General features: G+C 35.5%; 1 protein-coding gene across 10 annotated transcripts in view; it reads left to right on the top strand.

Moving 5' to 3' along the window:
* DMD (dystrophin) overlaps window positions 1-14835 on the top strand; it is a 2259748-nt gene that overhangs the window by 1428969 nt on the left and 815944 nt on the right. For all 10 annotated transcript variants that reach the window (XM_036992000.2, XM_036992004.2, XM_036992005.2 and 7 more), the window contains one exon: window positions 720-895. In XM_036992000.2, coding sequence (XP_036847895.2) covers window positions 720-895 — 176 coding nt within the window. The remainder of the gene's footprint in view (window positions 1-719; window positions 896-14835) is intronic.

Here is a 14835-nt window from a genome sequence, read left to right as displayed (position 1 = left end):
TTCTGACACTTGTTAAAATTTCATTCAGAATAAAAAGTAGAAGATATTTAAGCTTGACACCTTCAATGACTCATAAGAATGCTCTGGTAGATATAGTTTTAAATTTATCACTGTACCTTAGAGATTTTTTGATGGGCACCCCTGAAAGCAATTAACTTTCTTTTATATGGTTTTATAATGCAAAATATATTGATGGAAACAGAATTTAAAATAAATTTCTTTCTAATATTGTAATGAATTTTTGTTTAAATATCTCAAGAGGTTTTTTTTTTAAATACTGTGACTGAAGTATGCTTGTTCTTTTTCACCTCTCGTATAGACAGTCATTAAGAATCCAAATACTTTTCCACGTTTAAATTTTACAACGCTTCATAGACTATTAAACATGGAACATCCTTGTGGGGACAAGAAATCGAATTTGCTCTTGAGAAGGTTTCTAACTAATTGATTTGTAGGACATTATAACATCCTCTAGCTGACAAGCTTTACAAATATAAAAACTGGAGCTGAACTGAGAGGGTGCTTTTTTACTGACACATAAAAGGTGCCTTGTATCCTTTGGACATAGGCATGTCAGTTTCATAGAGAAACTTTCACGTGGAGCTTTTTTATTTCTTTGTCTCCCAGTGGAACCACATGTGGTAGCACATTGTTTTATCTTTTGTCCAATAAAAGGACATGGGGCTTCATGTTTGTTTTGCCTTTTTGGCATCTTACAGGAACTGCAGGATGGCATTGGACAGCGGCAAGCTGTTGTCAGGGTATTAAATGCAACTGGGGAAGAAATAATACAACAGTCTTCAAAAACAGATGCCAGTCTTCTACAAGAAAAATTGGGAAGCCTGAATCTGCGGTGGCAGGAGGTCTGCAAACAGCTGGCAGAAAGAAAAAAGAGGTAAGTGACAGATAAAAATAGGAATTCTAAAATTTTAGCAGAGCTTTTTAAGCTGTCCTTAAAAGAGGCACTTTGTGACAGACTGTAAGCAGGCAGGAAGGCACCAACATTTAGGGGCCCATCAACAGTTAATCATTGGCAGTGCTGCCTCTTTTTCTTTCTTTTTCTCAGATGCTAAACTGTGTAGCTGTTGGTACTTAAATAGGCAGTGCTTTTCTACTATTTTGAACTTCGAAGTGTGTTCTAAAAATCACACATGATTGTTTAAGTATGAGTGCCTTCAGTATATTCCAACTTTAACAAGTTGAGTCTCCATTACTTTTTAAAGAGGATGAGAGAAGGAAATTATAAATGACTATTTTGTAGGGAAGACTGTTCTTTGGCTAGATGTTTTAACAGTAACAAAGGTCGCTGTGCAACTGGAACACACAGGAGTACTATTTACCTTTTAGTACCACTACCTTTGTTACTGCAGTCTTGAAGAGACACTTGGGTCTGAAGGGAGAAAACAAAGCCTCAGAAAGGTTGTTACTAAATTCAGTCACCATTTAACTTTTCCTTGGAATATATTGAAAACACAGAACCCAAAATGTGTGTTGCTGTGCTTGGAAGGCATACATATTTTTATAGATGGGATTTTGGTATTGATGCTAATGTTTCCTGTTTCATAAGGGAGAACCTGGTCTCTGTTTACCAAATTACACTATTGTTAGGAACAAGGAACATGCAGTTTTATTGCCAAGCTTTTGTCTCCTACGTATCATCTACATTAATAGGTGGCTTTTAATATTCAGAAAGCTAGAGCAACTCATTGATGAACATCTTTGATGAGGCTGTATTAGAACGGTTTTGGAATTATGTCCATTGTCTTTGCCCACCTCCTCTCGCCGCCTTTGCTCACATTGCATTATTCATAAAGTAAATACCATTGATATTCCTGTACAAAATGGATGCATTAGGTGACCTATACACACATACACACACATGCACTAATCTTGATAAAGTTAAAAATAATAGTATTACTTAAAACCATTTTTATCTTAAATCTTGCTTTAGAAAATATTGTCATTTGTATGTAGGTCCCATAAAATAAAGACCCAAACTTTGTAGTTAAACTGCTTCCTTGGGAGAGTCATATACTTTTTTTCCAAAATGAAATCCTTCTATAAAACACACTACTATCCCATTATTTAAATAACTGATATGTTTAGACTATGAGCAGGTTTAAACCTGTATAATCATTTCTGAAGTTGACTCAATCTAGTTAAAAGAAAAAGATGTTAAAAAGTGAGATTAAGGAAAGTTGAATAGCATGCTATAAAAATAAATACCTTGAATTCATAAAGTGGATTAAATTGATTGGGGGATTATTTTTTTTCTTTACATAAAGTATTGTTTCTCATTTTAAAATATCTTACTCATGTAATATTTGAATAGAGTATATTAGTATTTTCTCAAACTTTTTCAACTAAATTTTTTAAGTCTTGTATCTGTTATTGACCTCTAAATGCAAATTAGAACTTACAGATGAAGATGGGACAATATGCCTGTTTTACCAAGTAAGCTCTAAAATTTTAGAAGCTCCTAAGTTTATAAGAAAGTGGTATATGCTGACTCTGTTTTGAGATATTACCAAAATTATAGGTTAATTACAGCTAGGGATTTGACTCTAATTGTTTAGAAATATCTCTCCCATTTTAAACACTTTGACCTACATTAAATATTGCACTTTTGTGCTTTAAAAGGTAAAGATCAGCTTCCTTGAGGTTTTTTTTAAACTCAGCTTTTAAAGTTGTCTACTTCATGCTATATTCTAAAAATAAATGTTAGCATATTTAAATTTCCACTGAGATCAGTTTTGTGGCATAGTTTCTCAGGATTTTTATAGCATTTGAATTATATGAAATGTAAAAAAGTAATAAAATACAAATGCCTTTTCTACCAATATGCTCACAACTATTTCCAGGCATCTAGCAGCAAATAAAGTAAAAATAAATAAAATAATATGATAATTGTGGAAGGACTATGCCATGAAACTATTATTTATCAGTGGCATGCTTTTGGTGCAACTGAAGCAGAAGTGAAAAGGAAACAGTTGTTTATTGCACAGGTGAAAAATAATGTGACTGTTCAATTGACAACAGTGTTCTTAGTCTGCAGTAGGCTTTAAATACAAATATTGGAAATATTTAATGTTTCTTAGTCCAGGTATGTATGTGAAAAAGTGTCTGTTTTAAGCAAAGGAGTCCATAAAAACTATTCGTAGTCTTACAGTTACATCATTTTAAACCCTTCTCTTTGAAAACATGAGATACCAGAATATGAAAAGAAAATTCTCAGAAAAGTTCAAATAGCAGTGTCCATCCATTAAGCTTAGTCTATGTTAGAACTAAGTGAGGTATAAAATATAGTCAATTAGCTGTGCAATTTAAGATAGAAAATTCACTGTTGCCTCAATTATGTAGCAGGGCAACTGGATAACATCTATAGGTTTAACCATGATAGTAATGAGTTTAATGATAGCTTGGCCATCAAAATGGTCTTTATATACAAAGGAGATGCAAATGAAAACCTTCTGGCCATAAAGGGAAGTCATAGGTTAAAAGAAAGCAAGCCTGTGTATGAAGATTCTAAAGCCCAGGTCCATCCACAGAATAAACACAAGTATTTCTATTTCACAAATTTGTTGTTCTAATAGCTTTATAACTATTTCAATACAGTTGGCCTCATTAGGAGTCCTATGTATTATATATTCTGAACTTAAAAACATTTTTCTGAAAAGGGGTCCCAGGCTTCAGCAGATTTCCAAAGGAGTCCATGGCATAGAAAATGACATTAACTGTTTCTAGCCAGCTGTTGTTTATCTGCTGAGACCTCACTCTCATGTAGTATTGTTTCAGTTCTTGCAATAGCATAGTCACCATCCTTGTCTGGAGTATTCCAGGAGATGTACCAGTCAAGGAATGTGGGTAGGCAACCCTTTGAGCAATGGATTGCTGACAACATAAGGAAGGATATTTTACTTACAATGATGTCAGTTGATAAAAAATTGAGTGAAAGAGGGAAGGATGGTGATGGGAAATAGAGTCTCTAAATTGAAGAATCTCGGAATCATAGTCCATAGCAATAAAAGCATGCTCTCAAGAGATTCTCTCTCCTCTTTCCCTTAGACAAATGTGATATTGCTTCCTCCTATTTCACAGATAATGCAATTATTGTACTAATATATATTGGGGAATAACATTTTTAATCTAAATGTTACCTGACTGAAAATATACAAATTTTTTCTTTCCCCATCTTTTTGTATGAAAATTTTCAAGCATATAGTAAAGTTGAAAAAGTAACATAATGAATACCCATTCTCATTTCTTCTCTCCTTCTAAATTCTTAGATTCAGCAATTAACATTTTACCATATTTGGGTTTTTTCTCCCTCTTTCTACCTCTCCCATGTCTGCCTTTCTTTAATTTAGGGAATAATACACAAACACACACACTTTTTGATGTTTTAACATTTGCAAGTACGTTATAAACACCCTTATGCTCCACTCCTAAATACTTCAGCACCTATCTATAAAATAACACCATGCCCTATATAATCATGCTTGTTTATCATGCTCAAGAAAATTAAAAATAATACCATATTATTCAATATCCTATCCATATCCTCAGTGTTGCAAAAATGTATTTTATATTTTTATGGTGTTTTTTTGTACTAATATGCCGTCATGTTTCACGCATTGCATTTGTTTTTGTAGAGGAGGAAAAATCTCTTTCCTCCACACTCTTAGGTTTAGTGTGTGGAATCTGCAAATTAAACTTATGAAAGACATTAATAGGAGAAAAACATACAAATTTTATTTGACATTAATATTTTTAGGTGGCACATAAGGCTTCATAGAAAAAAGTGAAAATCCCAAAGAAGTGGTAGGACTAGAAGCTTATATACCATTTTAAGAGAGTGTGATAAATTATAAGGATGTGAAGACAAAGGAAAAGGGGTTTAGGCTTTCTAGGCATGATAGATTTCAGGAAAGTAAATTTAGGGGAAACTAATGGAAGATAAGGGATATTTCAGTAATATCTTTATGCAGATTGAAGTTGGTACCATCTCCCATGATAAAAGTCTCTTATTCCTAGTACAGAAAAGTGGGGAGGATGCCTTCACAAAGGGAAATGTATACCCTACCTTTAGGCAGAAGCAGGGAAGGTAGACAGCTTTTCTTATGTCTGCTGTTTCTCATTTACCTTCAGCTTAAATCAACCTTTATGCCAAAGTGGCATATTTGGGGATGACATATTCTGATCCCCTTCAGCTATTATGTTCCTTCAGTCTCTTTAAGTCTGAAACACCTCTCCAACTTTCACTTTCTTTTTACTAATACTGATATTTGAAAGAATTCTGTACAATATTCTCAAAAAAAAAAAAAACCCACCATTCTGGATTAGTCTGACTTTTTTTCTTCATGGTGTTATTTAACTTGTTCTATATGCTCTGTATCTCTTGTAAACTGCAAGTTGAACTAGATGAGACCTGAAAAGATGCAAGTCAAATATTTTTGGCAAGAACACTTCATATAAGATGCTATGTGCTTCTTATCACATCAGGAGATGCATGGTATGAGGTATTCCCACTCTAAACGCTGCTAAGTTTGATCACTTGGTAAGATGGTGACCATCAGATCTTGAATTGTAAAGTAACATTTTTCTTTTATGATAGTAAGTTTTCTAGTGCCTTAAATATCTGTCAGTGATCCTTCCCTAACTCAATTATTATGTTGGTGTTGCAAAATGGTGATTTTCCCAATTTTCACATTATCCTGCAAGCTAATTTCTTCTACTGGAAAAAAAAGAAAGAAAGAAAAAGAAGAGAAAGAGATACAAACTTTCCTTAGTTCTCTTTTCTGTCAATATGGACTTATGGATTATTTTTTATTTAATACTTTACAGTGAATTGTAGTTACTTTTCTTATTTATCAGATTATTTTACCTTTACCAAATTTAACCAGTGAGAGAGAGCATGTTCACACTTCTGGTTTAAATATCCCAGGCTCATCTCGTACTTTCCCTGCCCCAGGATCAGAATCAACCTTTTCTCCAAGGGTCTCTGGTTTCTTTTAGTAGGAAATGGTATACAGAAACCAAGATCTGGGCAGTGACTGCTTCTCAAAGAAGGGCTGGCACCTTCCTGGCAACCAGTCCTAGAGGAAAACATGTTTTCACGTTACTTTCGCAAGGACATCTCTTTCAAAATACATCAAAGTTCAAAGTAAGGCTGGGCATATTTAAAAGCCCTTACTGTGTAAGGCTTCATATAAAATCAGTAACTTCTTATTCATTCCAATGCCTCTACTTCTGAATTTTTGAACCAAAGTTTACCTGTATATAATCTATGCTAGTTTGCCAAGCAAATTAATGGTGTAAATAAGATAATGGAAGGCATTCCTAAATGAACTTAAGGGAAGAAATTGTTTTTTAAAGACCGTAGCTCATTGTTTGCATGCAAATTGATGCTGTTAATTAGAAATGAGCCTTATCTAATTCATTAAAGTAGGCCTAGTAGGACCTCTTCTTGAAAAACTCCATTATTACTCTCTTCACTCTTTGTGAGACAACCATTTTCTCTTAAGGCTTCTTTAGTTTTGGCTTCTCACTAATTCACACTCCCCTAACAAAGTAGCCTTCAGTATAGCCTCTTGTTTCTTATAAAATGAAAACCAAAAAATGTACTATGCTTCAATAGTCACTTCAAGGTGTAGGCCATCTTTTATGCGTACCCAATATATCCATGCAAACCACTGCTAAAAGCCTTCTCACGCAGCTGCACTCTGCCCCCAGGATCTCTCTAGCCCTCACTGCAGTCTTCTTGCTCCATACTTGAACTTCCTTGGTTTCTCACCTCCGGTTTTGCTTCTGAGTCTTTCTTCATTCAGCTGGGAGTTTGCAGACTTGAGTGCCCACAGGCTGAATTCAGATTGGAAAGCATGTGATGTTTTTACATAAGCACTGTTATGAAATAACTGCTAACATCTAAAAATTGATAGGTTTCATCTTTTAAAAAAAATATGGATTTCTGTCTCCTTCTGAAAAACTTAGATCTGGCTAATAGGTGCTCATTCCCACATTCTTTCAAGGCACTGTCAGCTGCAGCTGAGTAACAGATGTTTCAGACTCTTGCTTCTCAAAGTGTGGTCTCTGGACCAGAGCGCAGACATCACCTGGGAGTTGCTAAGAATGCAGAATCTAATAAATCATAATCAGCTTTTTAACAAGATTCCCAGCTGATTCATGTGCACATTAAAGTTTGAGAAGCCCTGGTTTGGGCATGCAAGCTTTCTCTTCATTTGCCCATACCTATCTCACCTCAATCCTTTATATTAATTGCTTTTCCATGGACATTTGACTTTATAATATTTCATATAGACATATATAATGATGGTGGTGACAGCACTTAATATTGCCCAGTGCAGTTCCAGTGACTTTATATAGCTCATGTGATCTTTATAACAATTCTATTCTTATTTCTATTTCTACAGACATTTTATTGCTAAAGTTTTTTGCCCAAGACCACATAGCTAGCAAGTATTTAAACCAGGATGTGAACCCAAATAGTCTAACTCTAGCATCCTTACTGTAGATCTGATTTTGCATTACTTAGCTTTGAACTTTAGTACTTTCTAGGATATACTTTGTTTCTGCCCACCAGCCTCTCACTTACCAAACTGGCATCCCTAGTAACAAGGGAGTAGGACATAGAATCTGTTCTGACTTATCTTTCCAACCATGTCATCCATCATATTCACTATTTCAGCTTGTGTCTCAAGCATAAACTAACCTAAACTTTTCTGTCCTTCAGCTTTTGCAAAAGCCACTTACTTTTTAAGGTTGAATTTCCTTTCCCTTATTTTTTTCTCAAAACCCTACCCATCCTCCAAAACCCAGCCTTAGGTACTATTTCCTCAGTATTACCTGCTCATCTCAAGCAGAAACAGTCTGTTCTCTCAAGTTCTTCTTGTTTCTGCTTATAGCATTCCCATAACATGTTACATCTCTATCATGTATCATACCCACATATGTTTTCATTTCCCCAGCAAGACTGAAAGGTTTCTGAGGGCAAGGCAATTATCTTATTCTCACCTCTATAACCCACAGTACTTAGCAAAAAATCTAGTACGTTGTAGATGACCAAAAAATATTTTCTCAATTTACATAGTAAGAATTGTTATTCACATTCAGATTAAAACAGGCATTTAAATCTTTACACTGACATTGTTACATATGTTAAAAATAGACCTACAGATCCAGAACCATTTTTTAAATGTTTTTTTTAACATTATCACATTTCCATGGATACATTTTTATTTCTGGAAATGGGACTTGATCAATTCTAATCTTAAAAAAATGGAAGTTGGGTTCATAATTCATATTTTAGGTGTTCTCTAGAATATAGTGCTCTTAGACAAATGACTTCAATTTCCATAACTATTTATACCCAAAAGGAAGCTCTTTGATTCAGACCTTCTATGCATTTGTTTGTTGATCTGAGGCTTACTGTATCACAACCAATAAATTCGAGGTGAATTAAGTAGGAATTAGCCCTGAAAGTGGATAGTTTATCTTCACCCAACCTATAACCACAAGATGTTTTAGTTGCAATCCGTTTCACCGAAGGACTATTTTTAGATTGATCAGAGAAGATCATACAGGTATTAGCCACAGGTGTCTATGGAAAAGCTGGTCTCTTCCCATCTGTTCTCTGATGACTCTTGAAAAGCTTTCAAGGACATTCATAATTCTTCATCAAATGACTATGAAAAAATTAGCTTGATAGTTAATCTTTTTATGTTATATTTTATTCTTTGAAACTTGGCAAAATCTAGTGAAATGGACTAGCTGGAGCCAAACATGCTGTCACATTGGCTGGTACTGACAGTATTACTCTCTGTAGATACACCAGTGAATGTGCTCTATTCATGGCCTTCCATGAACTTTTATGGAGCTGGGGAAGAAGGAATTCGAGTTTATTAGGGAGGATGATTTCTGGGGTGGGTCTTGAAAGATGGCGGGTCTCAAATGAAGAATGAATGGATATGAGGGGAAAAGTGAGTGACATGAGCAAAATCAATGAAACAAGAAAGAACTGGCTGCATTGAAGGGCTACATGTAGTTCAATATAAAGAAGCTCTTTTAAATCTCCACTTAATTTACCCATAAAATGAAGAGCTTGGGATAATTATATGTCTAAAACCAACTGCCCGATTCCTATTCCACACTGAATGCTGGATATTATTAGTAACTTTGGGAGGTTTTTGAAAGTGTTTCAAGTCATCATCCTGGAACCACATGCCTTACGTCTCAACATTTGAGACTACCATTTCCAAGAGTCAATTGGGTGTTGTTCCTAGTTTATGCAGTTATTCTTGCTTGTATAGTTTTCTTATTTAAATATTATGTAAACTGATAAAAAAAAGGAACACAAAGGCAAATAATTGTGGTCTCTATGAAAATAGAATGCTTTGGAAAACTTGGTAAAGGGGATTAGAAAAAAATGTTTCTTCGATTAGATAAAAAGTGAGGCAACTATTTAAGATTGGGGGCATAGGGTAGAAACCACATCATCCAGAAGGATTTTGCATATTTAGATTCTTTCTAATGTCTCTTAATCTTACTCTAAAGAAACCAAAATTAAAGCTATAGATGATGTAATGTAGGAGTGTTTTATGCAAGAAAGAATATACTGACCTTTAGTGAGTAGACCCTTACTCTAAGTCTTGTACCCCATACCAAATGAGTGATGAATTAATGACCATTTTTATACATTCCAAGTGAAATGCAAGTGTTTATATATAAATGACTTTATATAATCCTTCCAATTTAACAATATTTTCCCCAAAACTATCTACTCGTTTTAATCAAATTTAATAAGAGATTTCCCTTTTATGTCTAAAGACAAAGTATGGATTGGTGTCAATAAATAGAACAGTCAAGATGGACCAGATCATGAAAGATTTTGTATCTCAGAAAGCTTTTTTTCTAGAGTAGGAACTAATGGCATTGGAAGATTATTAAATTGTTGAGATTTGGAATGACATAGGCCCCTCTGATAGTAGAGCTCAGGGTAAAATGAAAACGTTGAGACTGGCAGCAGGGTGACTCAAGTCAAGTAGTAATATTTCAGGTTGGGGATGATGACTAGCTAAGCAGAATAAACTTGTAATGATGTGACAAGATACTTAATAGATGAAAGTAAAATTACCTGGTAATTGATAAAATGAGGTGATAAGGGGATGTAGGGAGGATTCTAGGGTGAACTCTTCCCCAGATTTCTGGCTTGAGAAACTGGCTGAATGGAATTCTATTAGCTAGAATAGGAATCCAAGGCGTGGGGTACCCATATGGAAAGAGGAAAGTAAATCAGGCATAGAGTTCCACTTCGATATGATAGGTTTGAGGAGCCTGTGGAACATCTAAAACAAAATGGTTAGAAAACATGCATTTGGATGCATAAGTCTGAACATCAGGAGGAAGACTAGGCTGAGACACTGAGCCATTTTTTTCTTCAGAGAGATGGTAGCAATCCGTGGTAACTTCCTGTCAGTGAGATCCCTATCTCACAGCATTTATTTACTAACTGGTAAATAAAACAGAGCTCCAGAGTACATATTAGCCAAAAAGTGCTGGTTGCATAGATGGCTTCAGATGTTAAAAAGCCACTGTGGCAGATGAGTACTTGGGGTAACTAATTAAATGAGGTAATGTATGTGGTCTCTCTGGGGCCACCGAGTGCCATCCTTAATGTACATAAATCAGAAGGGTTGGCAGACAGAATACTGGAGGTAGATCAGGAGAATATATCCATCACAACATACATGAAAGTAAGCTCAAAGTTCTCACCAACTAATTGCAGATTAGAAATATCCCCTGTATATATATTTGGGACACTGGTCAAAGAGAGGATTTCTACAAGCATATTTAGAGTATGAGATGCAAATGGTGAATACAGAGCTAGCTGGAGAGCCTGTAACATGAGAAATAAGCACAGAGCAAAGCATGCCCAGTAACACTCCTCACTTGGGGTCCTATAAATGCACTCTCCCTTTAAGGTTATTGCTGTCTAAAATCTGTCTCTCATCATCCATCTGACTTGACAGCAGCTACATCTGGACCCTACCATTTTTAAAACAGGCCAAATGGCATTTTGCATTCTTTTCATTTTCATTGTTGCTGAAGAAACTTGAATCATCTACCTTCAAAGCCTGTCTTGTGAAACATATTTCATATTACAAGCCATCACTTCCAAAGCACTCTTATGTTAGAATTATAAACCATCGTACTGCTAAGAAGGAGCACAATATCCACGGGTCACTGGGCCATCTTTTTGCACAAAGGAAAACCCAAAGTCCTGAGATAAAAAGGTGTTGATCGCTTTATTGATTCCTTCCTTGGGTTTGATATAATTAAAGGATGCCTTGAATAATAAGTATGCTACTCTATTCTCATGATCCCTTTAACAAATCTCTTCTATTTTACTAATTCTGACATAGCTTGGCCATTAATATAAATTGAAAGTTATCAAATATGATTTTTCCCACATAGGTTAATTTGAATTAAAATATTTTTCTCTACCATGATAAATATGTTTTTAAAAACCCTTTCTAAAACGGAAAACACCATATGTGTGTGAGCTGCTAATCTAATAATTTTTCACTTACTATTTTAATGGTGAATGTATAACTATCTCCTCATTTTCAGCAGAAGGCCTTATCTCTTATTTCACAGGAAACTGGCCCCAATTAATTATTTTCTGTTTCCCCCAAATGCACACAAGCATAAGTATATCTTTACCCTATTTCTGCTGGCTTCCTACACCTGACCAAGTAAATGTTTTTGGCTCCCAGATTAAAAAATAAATTACAAATACTGCTTTCATAATATGTTCCACTGTACTCGTCAGGGTTCTAAGCCTTGAATAACAGAATCCAGGTCTGCTTAATACAAGCAGAAATCAACTTTATGAGAAGAATAAACACGTGCTCCCATTCCCAAACAAGGCTAGAATTCCAGCTCAAAATTGGACAGAAACCAAGGAAGAGACTCAGCTCCAGGAACTATATAGCCCAAATCACAGCCTGGGTCTGCATGCAACCTTGGACCACTCCACCACTGCAGATAGAGGATAAAGAATGCCACTGCTTCTGGAAGGAATTCTAAATGGCCCCTTAAAATGCTCTGTCTCTCTCTCCGGATTCAAAAAGTGAACTTCCTCCATCATATTCCACACTGATAACGGGAATAACCCCCACATACATGGGATATTCAGCCAAAGTTGAGAAAGGTCTTTTTACCTCCTCTCCCTGGTTATTATTCTCATTTGAATCCTTCTCTTCATAGTCACTAATACTTAAACTCACATGTTGTCTTTTATCTCATGTCTTTTTCTGCTCTCGGCCCCTACCACTACTGTGATACCAACTTTGCCAAGGCTATCAATGATCTGCTATAGTTACATCCACTGGACACATCTCAGTCCTGCTGTAGGCCCCTTGACATTACCTGAACACTTTCCGTGTAGCACTTTGTCCTACCTTGTGTTCCATGTCACTAATTTCATCTGATTTTATTCTTACCTTTCTACATGATTTATCTTTCTTTTGATGGCACTCCTCTTTCACCCACCCCATAAGTCCTGATGTTTCTGAGGGACCTTTCCTCAACTCTATCCTTATCTTGTTCTGTGCACTTTCCTTGGTTGGTGCCCATAGTCACAGGTGTTAGCTCTCACTGTATCAATTAGAATCAAGTCCAGAGAGGTAAACAAATAGAAACATAGAGATGAAAAAAGGTAGAAGTCTATCCATGTGTCATGTAAAAGGAATCTGCAACTAGGTAGACTGGTATTGCTCTGGGACATCAAAAACCCAGATTCCTTCCATCTTAGACATCTGCCATCCTTATTGTGGCCTTAACTGTCATAATAGAACGTGACTTTTAGCTTTCCAGCTGTCACATCTTTTCAGGCTGTGAAACTTGGAAGGTGAGAAAATTTGAATGCCTCTATCCTTTTAAGAGACTGCATGGAAGGTCCACACAGAACTTTTGTTTACATCTCATTGGTGAGAATTGATTCTCAGGACCATGCAAAGCTGCCGTGAGATAGAGTCTCTGAGGTGGGCAGCTAAACAGTGGGCTCCTGTCAGAGAAAGAAAGGCAAGAGTGGGTCTTAAGGAATGCAGATAAGTAGTCTTTGCCACAATCAACTATTTAATTTTGGGTCCTAAATCTAATACTCAGCCCAATATATAGCCTAAAAGATTTTACCTATGCATCTAGTTTCCAATGGCGCATTTCCTCTTCTGTGTCTGGAAGCTACCTCAAAATCAGTATGTCTAATACTGAATATGTTCTATTGCACCACAAAATCTACTGTGAGTGGTATCAAATCTATTCAGCTGATCAAGCTAGAAACTTGGAAGTTACAAGAATTAATATCAGCGGCACTAAGTTTTATGAGTTTATTCTCTGAAATGGGTCTTTGTTAAGAGTTTTACAAATGTTTGTCTGCTTAATCCTCACAACCCAAGTGTAAAGATCTTTCATGTCTATCCTCTCACCTGAATCTGTGAGATGGTAGGAAATGGATGGCAGTATTCTTATGTCCAGGTTATAAATCACCAAATTGCAGCTCAAAGAAACTAAGATATTTGCCAAGGCTGATCAAAGTTATGGAACGAAAAAGAGGTAAAAGTAAGTGACTCTGATTCTAAATCTGTGCCTTTTCCATTATTATATTTATCTGTGTGAACAGAACAGCTAATAAGGATAACAAGGACAAGACAAAATGACAAGTGAGTATTCTCCACTACCTGTATTCTTCCTTAGCCAATTAAAGAGACTTAAACCTGATCTCAGATTTTTGCTTCTGCCAATACAATATGACACTATATTAATTTTATAAGGATAGTACTATCTTTGATGATATATTTGTGTATTTTTAATGATGTGAAATGTGGCTAATAAGAAAGAAGCCTAGAGAAGATAGAGGTAGTACCAGGGGAGGCAAAGTTGATCTACAAAGTAAGACAAGAGAATCCTTCAAGGTGAATACGTTTGTACAGTTTCAGAACTTGAAAGATTCTGAAGCAGTTGATGGATATAAAAGAAATAAGAACAAATGAAATTTCTGGATTGTTCTCTGTCTTAATGAATTGGTGCCTTTTACTGACCAAGAAATGTGAGTTAAGATTAGAGCTCTTTTTCAGTCATCTTTTGTTGCTAGACTACGTTTTTGTGGATGTGAAGTTTCTCAGTGAAGAATATGTTTCATGAGGGGCCCTGAATTTTTTTAGGAACTCAGCTCTACCTTTATGAACCAAAGTCATGATATTTTTAAAGAGCAGGCTATCCATGACAAAAATAGATTGTCTCTCCTGCTGATTTATTTGGTATTTTCTTGCCAATTAACCTATCCACTGCAAAGTAGAAACTGGGAGTAATTGAAATTGAGGCTGGACAATTAAATAAACCTACTAACTAAATGCTGGGCAATAATTGCCTATGTTCCCACTTGTGTTTATTACCTTTGGAAGTAAATAGCATGGTGCTTTTGTGTTTGTTTGTTTGTTTGTTGCCTTTTTTGTTTGGGGAATTACTTAAATTATGTGAGCCTCATTTTACTCATTAGAAAAATAAAAATACTAATAAATATCTTGTAAGTCTGCCATAAGGGTTAGAGGTAATGTAAATAAGTTGGCTAGCCATGTGCCGTCACATGCGTAGGGCTTAGAAGTAAGTCTTTGGGAACAGGACCTCTGAGATAATGAAGTGAGTAGCTTGACAAATCTCCTATCCAAATATCCAAAAAACAATAAAACTGGACAAAATATTGTATGGCTCTGGAAATAAACAAAAGACATACACCTAATTGAAAAGTGATTATGTATG

Source organism: Manis javanica, chromosome X, assembly GCF_040802235.1.
Source record: "Manis javanica isolate MJ-LG chromosome X, MJ_LKY, whole genome shotgun sequence".
Classification (NCBI taxonomy): Eukaryota; Metazoa; Chordata; class Mammalia; order Pholidota; family Manidae; genus Manis; species Manis javanica.
The sequence above is the reverse complement of the archived record's forward strand: the minus strand, read 5'-3'. Positions and strand labels throughout refer to the sequence as shown.